Here is a 10234-nt window from a genome sequence, read left to right on the forward strand (position 1 = left end):
TGCAGCAGGGAGCTTAACTTGCATTCTTTCCTCAGCGGGGGTGTTTGATAAATTGAGGCGTTTGATGGTAAGCAGGAAGTCTGCGAGTTATGTACGTTATCTGCATGGGAGGGCCGTATGTCCTGGGCCAAGGTAGACCTAGAACTTATTTACTTTATCTCTTTGCTCTCTCTGGTCCCACCAGTCTGACCCCTTTTCCCTAATTAGGATTCCGCAAAGGATAGGACAGGGGAGGAGGGGCATTTTGTCAACTTGAGGGCAAGATCTCGGAGCATCAATGATCCAGTGAAAATTGGGAAGACAACATCACAAAAGACCTAAAAGAATGTAGGCTCCCAGAAGCTAGTTCCTGTGGCTCACAGTGACTGCACTAAGCTCAGAGACTTGGTCTCCTCCAGATAAGTGCTGGGACCCCGTTGTTGTGGGCTGGAACTTGGTCCGGGCCAGGATCTGCTTGGAATGGAGAATCTACCTTCACAGAGAGGTCTAAAGTCAGTGTTTTGTTTTGTTCTGTACTGTTTTTTTGTTTTTGTTTTTTTGAGATGGAGTCTCACTCTGTCACCCAGGCTGGAGTGCAGTGATGCAATCTCAACTCACTGCAACACCTCCCAGGTTCATGTGATTCTCCTGCCTCAGCCTCCCGAGTAGCTGCAGTTACAGATGCCCGCCACCACACCCAGCTAATTTTGGTATTTTTAGTAGAGGCAAGGTTTCACCATGTTGGGCAGGCTGGTCTCGAACTCCTGACCTCAAGTGATCCACCCGCTTTGGCCTCCCAAATGCTGGGATTACAGGCGTGAACCACCGCGCCTGGCCTAAAGTCAGTGCTTTGATGTTCTCTTGTGTAGGAAACCACATACACTATCACAGGCCAGGCTGTGGGCTGAGTCAGGACTGTGCAGGTCATGTAGGGCCTGAATGGGGCATTTCCAGAGGTCGAGGACCTGCCTTATGGGTAGAGAGAGGAGGCAGGATGACTTTCTTTGTTGCAGATGAAGATTCTGCAATTCCGTAAAGTTTGCTTGGGGTATCAAAGCATTATCAAGTATCCAGGAGCCTGGCGGGTAGCATGCCTAATAACTAGAATTCATAGTGGATTGAATTAAAGACACCGGGGCAGGCTGAAGAGTAATGCACTTAGATTTAAGTCCAGGGTCTGCCTCCAGGACAAGCCACTGAATCTGAGCCTCGATTTCCTCCCCTACAAAAGGGAGTTAGCAATGCCTACCATAAGGGTAACTGGAAGGAGTCAATGAGATAATATGTGAAGGAGTCAGTGAGATAACATGAGATCAGCTCCCCATGGTGCTCTATATGGTACCTGGCACATGGTAAACTCCCAGCAAGTGGAAGACATTGTCCATAGCAGCCACTAGCAGTCATCTGGTCAACCCATGTGAAAAGTGGGGCACAAACTGGGGAGAGGCTTCCTTGGGTTCACTATACCACTTACTAGACAAGCTGAAACTAGAAACCACGGGACTTCTAGACCCCCGCCTTTTCTCTAGCTTCAGCTGCCCTGTGCACAAAATTGTTCATTAATAAATCCGGATCTCTCCAAGAAATGACTTTATTTGTAGATTTGCATATTTGCAAACTCTTTTTGTACACTGTATGCCCAGGCTCCTAAAATCCTAGCCAATTGTTCAGTCCCAGGATAGTAAATTGGGAAACTCTTTGAGAGCGATGCAATAGTCTTAATGCTGCACTGGACCAATTTCAGTCAGGGTGTGGGACTTGCTGGGGGGTCTTGCTTTTTTTCTGAGATCATCTGGGGATCATATGGGGATGGAAAATCCCTTAGTGTGACCTTGAGTGATCTCCACCCCTCAGCCTACTGGTCTTGCCTCTTGGCCCCAGTCTAATTGAAAAAGTAAAAGTTTCTGTGAACTCCCTTCTGCCAGGAAGCTCTAGGATTGGGTGCAAGGTCTCGATTGAGGACTGATGTCTATGACTGGTGGCCCATGCTGATGTCTGCAGTACTGTATCAACTACAGGCCACAGGTGACTGTGTTTCAGGAAGCGCAGAGCTGAGGCCAACCGTGAGACTGGGTGTCAAGCAGGAGCTTTAGGAACCCAGGCCCCCTGCAGAGTCCTCACCTGACTTCTTCATTTGTAAATGGTGAGAACCAATGTGGTGAGAACGCTGCTCTAAGTCTTTTCCCAATGCCATCCCATTTAAGTCCCTGACAAATCTATTAAGCAGGAACTATTATTACTATTAGTATTATTTTCGTTTTACCATTGAGCAACTCAAGGCACAGAAATGTTAAGTTGACCTGGCTAGTAACTTGCTATGGTGTTTGTTTGCTTTAGAGAGAGAAGGGGTCTTGCCATGTTGCCCTGGCTTGCCTTGAACTCCTGGGCTCAAATGATCTTCCTACCTCAGCCTTCCAAGTAGCTGGAACTACAGGTGCACACCACCATGCCTGGCTGCCATATTACTATTAAGTGGCAGAGTCACACTGTAAACTCAACTAGCATGATCTCAGACTCATTCATTCATTCGCTCATCAAGTAAATGTGTCCTGAATGTCTACCACGTACCAGGCACTGTTATAGGCACTTCAGAGACACCAGTGGACAAAAACAGTGATCCTTGCTCTTTCTTGCTTAAATTCTAGCAGGAGACAGACGACATATAATCATTACAAATAAGTAAATTATTTAGTTTGCTTGTAAATGTTAAATGCTATGGAAAAAGGGAAGATAGAGCAAGGTAAAGGAGATGAAAAGTACTGGGGCATCGAGGCATGCAATTTTACGTAGTGTGATCATGATTGGCTTCACAGAGAAAGCAGATTTGAACAAAGATGTAGAAGTAAAGAAAGGAGTGACTTGCATGGTTATCTGTGGAAGGAGAATCACAGGCTACGGAAACATAGACAAAATAACTTTGAGCTGTTTTTTGTTTGTTTGTTTGTTTTTTGAGATGGAATCTCGCTCAGTCGCCCAGGCTGGAGTGCAGTGGTGCGATCTCGGCTCACTGCAACCTCCGCCTCCTGGGTTCCAGCGATTCTCCTGCCTCAGCCTCCAAGTAGCTGGGATTACAGGCACCCGCCACCATGCTTGGCTAATTTTTTTTAAATTTTTAGTAGAGACGAGGTTTCACCATGTTGGCCAGGATGGTCTCGAACCCCTGACCTCAAGTGATTCGCTTGCCTCGGCCTCCCAAAGTGCTGGGATTACAGGTGTGAACCACTGCACCTGGCCACTTCGAGATGTAAGAATTAACAAGGGGTCAGAGAGGATAAAGGTAGGGGAGAAAGGGACCTCCTGGAGCGATAGACCTGCATGGCATGCTCCTCATGGGGGCTTAGAACGCAAGGCCACATGGAGGATGAGGGGTAGGGGGTATCAGAAAGATGCTGTGGTTTTCAGACCCCTCAATATCCTGGCCACCCTTGGGGCAGGAAGGAGGTTGCTATGCCAGCTCTGAAGCCTCAACCCCAAAGAAATCTGAGAGACCTGAGGGAGATTGCCGGGGAGGCAGCTTCAGTTGAGTGCATCCCAAGCGTGAAGGTCCTAGATACAGAAACCCTGAGGTTCAGGGCCTAGTGCAAAGAAGTTAGAGGCCAGAGTGCCCTTAGGCAAAATGGAAGCAAAGAAACAGATGACTGGCTGATGCTAGAGTTGGCGAACTCTGAGATCTGATATTCCAATTGTCCAGTGGCTGGAACCTACACTGTCCGTGTGAGGGCCTACACTTGAATATAGCCTCTGACTCTCCATACAAGGCTCTATTTTGGACCTTGGTTAGCCTTGGTTGGCCTGGCTACCCCTCTCCTGTGGTAGCACAGCATGCAGCTGCTCTCGCCCTGCCCAGTGCGGGCTTTGCTTTAAAAATTCTCATCTCAGGATGAATTTCCTTATTGGGTTACTCCAGTGTGACTAGTTCTTTGTCAAACACCTCCTCTGTCCCTGCCTTCATTTGGGGGCCATCTCTTTTGCGGGGGAGGTACAGGGTCTTGCTCTGTCATCCAGGCCACAGTTCAGTGGTGTTATCATAGCTCACTGCAGCCTCAAACTCCTGGGCTCAAGCAATCCTCCCACCCCGGCCTCCCAAGTAGCTAGGGGTACATGTGCTCCCCACCACTACTGGCTGATTTTTAAAATTTTTATTTTATTTATTTATTTTGTAGAGATGGGGTCTTACTATGCTGTCTAGGCTGGTCTCAAACTCCTGGCTTCAAGTGATTCTCACCTTGACCTCCCAAAGCATAGGGATTACAGACGTGAGCCACTGGCCTTGGGAGTCATCTTAATGCTCGGCTCCACGTACCCCGAAACACAACCCCTTCTGTGAAAGCATTAGCAAGCAAGGAAGATTTTCAGAAAATCTCAGAGGGACAGCAGAGAGAGTGACACTCACACACTTCACAATAACATTTTTTAAAATGCTTTTTACAGAGGTCTTCTCCCAGCTCTGGTCCCTTCTTTGCTGCCCCCTAAACTTCATCTAGACCCCTGAATGGCCCTCGTTTTTGAGGAGCAATGACCTCTCTCCTCTCCACTTCTCGGGGTCTCATTCTCACTCATGCTACCCGGCTCAGTCACAAATGATTCTCCTTGGCAGCTTAGACCTCTTTTCCTTTCATTTTGCACCCAAATCCCTTATATTCATATAAACATTGATCAATCTTATTCTACCTAGGCTCTCTTTTCTTTTTGAGACAGGGTCTTGCTCTGTGACCCAGATTGGAGTGCAGTAGTGCAATAAGGCTTACTTACTGCAGCCTCCTCAACCTCCTGGGCTTAAGCAATCCTCCTGCCTCAGCCTCCCAAGTAGCTGGGACTACAGGTGCATGCCACCACATCCAGATAATTTTTTTTTTTTTTGAGATGGAGTTTCCCTCTTGTTGCCCAGGCTGAAGTGCAGTGGTGCGATCTGGGCTCACTGCAACCTCCGCCTCCCAGGGTCAGGTGATTCTCCTGCCTCAGCCTCCTGAGTAGCTGGGATTACAGGCACCTGCTACCATGCGTGGCTAATTTTGTATCTTTAGTAGAGATGGGGTTTCTCCATGTTGGTCAGGCTGGTCTCGAACTCCCGACCTCAGGTGATCCGCCGGCCTCGGCCTCCCAGAGTGTTGGGATTACAGGGGTGAGCCACCACGTCCGGCCTCCTTTTTATAAATAGAAAAATCTCACCGACCTGCCTCGAGTTTAACATGCCCCCCACTGACAATCCCTCTAGATACCTGAGTTCTGAGTTCTAGGCCTGGCTCGGCCTCAGGCTTATTCGGGGACCCAGGCACATTTCTGCTTCTCTGGCCTCACTTTTTCTTATCTGTATAATGGAGGGTTAGGAGTCAAGGATCTGAAGATGCCAGGCAGGACAGCGGGGAAATGGAACACGCCCCTCGCAAGGGCGCAAGAGTCAGTGTTGGGCTCAACGTGAGCAGGTTCTTTCTGCCCCCAGCTCAGCAACCCGTCTGAACAGATCTGGCGTCCTGGAGAATTCTAGAATGAAGGGGAAGAGAGGCCGGGAAGAGCTGGGAAATACGCAAAGCGCCTTTTTCTCCACTTTCGGAGATGGTACGTGCGCGCTTCCACGCAGTGGCGGCTGCTGCGGCGAGCACGTCCCCTGCGGGACCCACGCGGGGAGTGGGCTGGCAGTGCGCGCATAGCGGCGGCGAATGGGTCGTGCACGAGGATGCGGGGTGGGAGTGGGGGCGCACGCGCGGGCGTGGGCGAGCGGGCCCCGGCAGTGCACACACACGGCAGGGGCGGGCGACAGATGCGGGGCGGGCGACAGATGCAGTGCGTGCGCCGGGGCCCAAGCGCACAAACGGAAAGAGCGGGCGCGGTGCGCAGGGGCGGGCGCCCAGCGGGCTTGGCATGCGCGCCCCCGCCCGAGGCTATAAAAGCATCGCCACCTGCTGCCACTAGCCAAGCCGCGCGTCCAGTTGCTTGGAGAAGCCCGTTCACCGCCTCCAGCTGCTGCTCGCCTCGACATGGACCCTGAGACCTGCCCCTGCCCTTCTGGTGAGCCCCCGCCCCCGCTCCCATCCTGCGGCACTGCGCGCCCTTGTACCTGCAAAGAAACCCACGCCCTGCGCCTTCGCTCAAGGACACTTGGGGGAAGGGCTCCTGATTCCCTATTCTTCACCTCGTGAAGGGCGGGCATGCCTGTGTCGCGGAGAACAGGGAGACTTGGCACCCCATCTCCTCGTGACAGGCGTGGGGACCCGAGTTCGTCCACATTAACCCTTCCTGTGGCGTCGCCCTCTCTAGGTGGCTCCTGCACCTGCGCGGACTCCTGCAAGTGCGAGGGATGCAAATGCACCTCCTGCAAGAAGAGTGAGTGCGGGGACCCCTCCCCTCTGCCGCCGCCCCCTCTGCTCTGCGGAGTCGGTGTCTCACCACGCAGGATGTGGAGAGACAGCCAGGCCCCGATCCCGTGGTTTCTGACTCTTGCTGGAATAGAACCACCCGGGCAGACATTAAAATGCAGATGCCCCTGCCCCACACCCAGGAATTGATGGCCTAGGCGTGGGACGAGAGGTTTTTGTAAATCCCCAGAAGACTCCAATGGCAGCTGGGATTGAGGACTGCCACACTGGTCCAACCTTTCCCGCCCCACCCCTCAAAAACTCCCCAAAACCTGGGGAAGCCATTAGTGAGGCTGGGGCTCAGCTCTGGAGTTCCGGTCCGTTGGCCTCTCTCGGGCCTTACGGATCCTCTCAGTTTGATCTCAAAATCTCCCCAGCTCACGGCAGTGTAATATGCATAGGGAGTAAGAGGTGGGAGGAAGGCTCCCTTCTTCCCTAGGTATAAAACCAGGCACAGGTCCCCACCGCCTCCCCACGGCTTTCCTGGGCCCCTTACATCTGCACCATATCTGCCCCTCCCAAGTTTATCCTTTGAGGCCCCTTTCAAGGTCGTTTACCCTGTGATGCTTTCTCCTTAAGGCCTAGTACCCACCTAACCTGGGCTTAAGCCCACCAGCCCCCAGGACTTCCTGGCATCCACCCAAGGGGCTCTGGTCTATTTCCTGGGTACCTCACTCCTATGGTGGTGCAGGATGCCACTGCCGCGACATAGATGCTGAGTCAAAGCAGGTGTGAGACTAAGAAGGGGGCTGCGACCAGCCCTGGCTGAATGAACCAGGATGACTCCCCACCCAGCACCCTTCCCTCCCCTTTGATGGGGATGAATTGGGGGAGTGTGCATCAGAGACTGGTCATCTTCCATTTTATCTGCAGGCTGCTGCTCCTGCTGCCCTGCGGAGTGTGAGAAGTGTGCCAAGGACTGTGTGTGCAAAGGCGGAGAGGCGGCTGAGGCAGAGGCAGAGAAGTGCAGCTGCTGCCAGTGAGAAGGCACCCCTCCGTGTGGAGCACGTGGAGATAGTGCCAGGTGGCTCAGTGCCACCTATGCCTGTGGTGAGGTGTGGCTGGTGTCCCCTTCCCCTGCTGACCTTGGGGGAATGACAATAAATCCCATGAACAGCATGAGCCAAGGACTGGTCTCTTCTTAAAGGGGGGAAGGATGTGGAGCAGTGGGGGAGCCTATTCCAAGGGAGCCACACAGTTAAGAGTGAAACCCTGGCTGGGTGCAGTGGCTCACGCCTGTAGTCCCAGCACTTTGGGAGGCCGAGGCAGGTGGATCACCTGAGGTCAGGAGTTCAAGACCAGCCTGGCCAACATGGTGAAACCCCGTCTCTACTACAAATAAAAAAATTAGCCGGGCATGATGGCATGTGCCTGTAATCCCAGCTACTCGGGAGGTTGAGGCAGGAGAATTGCTTGAACCCAGGAGGTGGAGGTTGCAGTGAGCTGAGGTCACGGCACTGCACACTAGCCTGGGCGACAGAGCAGGACTCTGTCTCAAAAAAAAAAAAAAGAAAAAGAAACACTGAGACTTGGCCACTGGTCTGTTTGGGGCTGGGGTGGAGCCCAGGGGACAGAGTGCATTCTCCCCCACCTTCAGATGGCACCCCACCCTCCTGCTAAGTCAAGTTCAAGTCTGGGAAACAGGAGAGACCAGGCTCATCTAGGTTTGTCCCTCTCCAACCTCCTAACCTCACCTTCCTCATCTGTAGGATAGAGTTAGGGGGAGTTAAGGCCAGCCCCTAGCCTGTAGGGCCTGTGAATTTGGGGATTTTCTAGTTGCTCCTGCAAAGCTGCCTGTTTTCAGAGTTATTAGAGGAGAGTCCAGGAGGCCCAGGGGCTTGTCTTGGCTGACTGTCAGCTGCATTCCCAAGGTCACCACCCTGAATAGCCTGTTTCCCCAAAGCACGTTGTTCAGTTCCCTTTCGCATCTTCTCATTTGGCAGTTTGTCTCCAGCCCCTCCTGTCTTCAAGAGGAAGTAGGGTAATAAGAGCTTTTATCCACAGTGGTTGTGATCCAGTCCTTGGTGAAAGAGAACACTCAGGTTTACCTAGGTGAGCTAAGAAGGGAGAAATGAATTCTGGGAAACAAAAGTTTCCCAATAAGAGGATACAATGCTGTGAACACATCACTTTTCCTCCAAGTTAGTTTTTCGCTGACAGTTAATTCAAAAGCTCACCAGGATATATATATATATATATATATACATACATACATACATACATACATATATGGCCTAACAGGCTGAGTTTAGAAAAGGAGAATGCAAGGAAAGTCAAGCCAGCTTTGAAAAGGAACAACAAAGGGAGCTCGCTCCAACCTGGTAGCTCCACTCGTTCCCAAAGCTCTGGAAAATGGTGGAGGGTCAGGAAGAGATCAGTTGGACTGAAGACAGTTCAAAAACAAACCTCTGTGTTGCTGGAAGTAAGAGATGATCAAACCAGTGGGAAAGTACACACTACTCAGTGAAAGGTGTTGGAACAATTTACATGTCTGGCTACTTTTTGTAGAGATGGGGTTTCACCATGTTGCCCAGGCTGGTCTCGAACTCTTCAGCTCAAGTGATCCACCTGCCTTGGCCTCCCAAAGTGCTGGGATTAGAGGCAGGCTTTTTTTCTTTTTCTCAGGCTGGAGTGCAGTGGTGCCATCAGGGCAGTGTGGACCTCCAGGGCTCAAACAATCCTCCCACCTCAGCCTCCCGAGTAGCTGGGACTATAGGTGCATCCCACCACTCCCAGCTAATTTTTTTTTTTTTTTTTGGTAGAGGCTGGGTTTTGCTAGGTTGCCAAGGCTATTAGTATGATTTTTAACTTCATTTTACAGATGGGGCAGTAGGGGTTGGGGAAATTTGCATGAGGACACACAGCTAGAGTGGTATGGTATAGCCAGGATTTGAACACAGGCTGTCTAACTATAGGGTAGCCCCCTAAACTTAAGCACGCATTGTTTTCTTGCTTCTGGCTTGCCTCGTGTTACAAAAAGCATAAAAAAAGAAGCAAAATCACCTCATATACACTAAGATGGCTAGTATCGGAAAAACAAAATAAAAAGTGTTGGCCAGAATGTAGAGACATTGGAACCCTTGTTCCTTGCTGGTAGGAATGTAAAATGGTGCAGTGCTGTGGAAAACTATAGTTCCCAAAGTTAAAAATAGAATTCCATATGATCCAGCAATTCCACTTCCAGGTATACGGCAAAGAATTGGAAGCAGAGTCTTGAAGTGGTATTCTTATACACATGTTCATAGGATTATTTATAATCACCAAAAAGGGGAAGCAACCCAAGTGTCCATTGACAGATGAACAGATAAACAAAGTGTGTTATATACATACAAAGGAATATTATTCAACCTTAAAAAGCAAGGAAATTTGACATATGCTACAACATGAATGAATCTTGAGGACATTATGCTGAGTGAAACAAGCCCATCACCCAAAGACAAATTCTGTGTGATTCCATGCGTATGAGACACCTAGAGCCGTTATAGTCTATCTACACAGAGACAGTTGTAAGTGTAGGATGGATGTTGCCAGGGGCTGGAGGGAGGGATGATATGGTTTGGCTCTGTGTCCCCACCCAAATCTCATCTCATATTGTAATCAGGGGAGGGACCTGGTGGGAAGTGATTGGATCATGGGGATGGTCTCCCTCATGCTGTTCTCATGATAGCTGATGGTTTTGGAAGAGTTCGGCAGTTCCCCCTCTGTTCTCTCTCTCTCCTGCCACCCTGTGAAGAAGGTGCTTGCCTCCCCTTTGCCTTCTACCATGATTGTAAGTTTCCTGAGGCCTACCCAGCCATGCGGAACTGTGAGTCAATTAAATCTTTTTTCTTTACAAATTACCCAGTCTCAGATAGTATCTTTATAGCAGTGTGAAAACAAACTAATACAAGGTGGGAATTGAG

At 50.5% G+C, this 10234-nt stretch overlaps 1 protein-coding gene and 1 long non-coding RNA gene across 2 annotated transcripts; one reads left to right on the forward strand and one right to left on the reverse strand.

Annotated features, from left to right (window-relative positions):
• Positions 1 to 3327: 3327 nt before the first annotated feature.
• On the reverse strand, positions 3328 to 6228 carry LOC134729361 (uncharacterized). Its single transcript, XR_010110367.1, has 3 exons — positions 6035 to 6228; positions 5199 to 5287; positions 3328 to 5123 (listed from the first exon to the last, which is right to left on the reverse strand). It is a non-coding gene; the product is annotated as an uncharacterized LOC134729361 (long non-coding RNA).
• MT3 (metallothionein 3) lies at positions 5736 to 7451 on the forward strand. Its single transcript, XM_057300130.2, has 3 exons — positions 5736 to 5985; positions 6235 to 6300; positions 7206 to 7451. The coding sequence occupies exons 1-3, from the start codon at positions 5955 to 5957 to the stop codon at positions 7313 to 7315; spliced, it is 207 nt and encodes a 68-aa protein (XP_057156113.1). The 5' UTR covers positions 5736 to 5954; the 3' UTR covers positions 7316 to 7451.
• The last annotated feature ends 2783 nt before the right edge of the window (positions 7452 to 10234 follow it).

This window comes from Pan paniscus, chromosome 18 (genome assembly GCF_029289425.2).
Source record: "Pan paniscus chromosome 18, NHGRI_mPanPan1-v2.0_pri, whole genome shotgun sequence".
NCBI lineage: Eukaryota > Metazoa > Chordata > Mammalia > Primates > Hominidae > Pan > Pan paniscus.

What these genes read in the sequence shown, in the direction of transcription:
- MT3 (XM_057300130.2), top strand. Translation starts at nt 5,955, where the DNA reads ATGGACCCTGAGACCTGCCCCTGCCCTTCTG. An exon ending in GACCTGCCCCTGCCCTTCTG is followed by an intron (nt 5,986 to 6,234) that starts GTGAGCCCCCGC and finishes CGCCCTCTCTAG; the next exon opens with GTGGCTCCTGCACCTGCGCG. An exon ending in ATGCACCTCCTGCAAGAAGA is followed by an intron (nt 6,301 to 7,205) that starts GTGAGTGCGGGG and finishes TTTTATCTGCAG; the next exon opens with GCTGCTGCTCCTGCTGCCCT.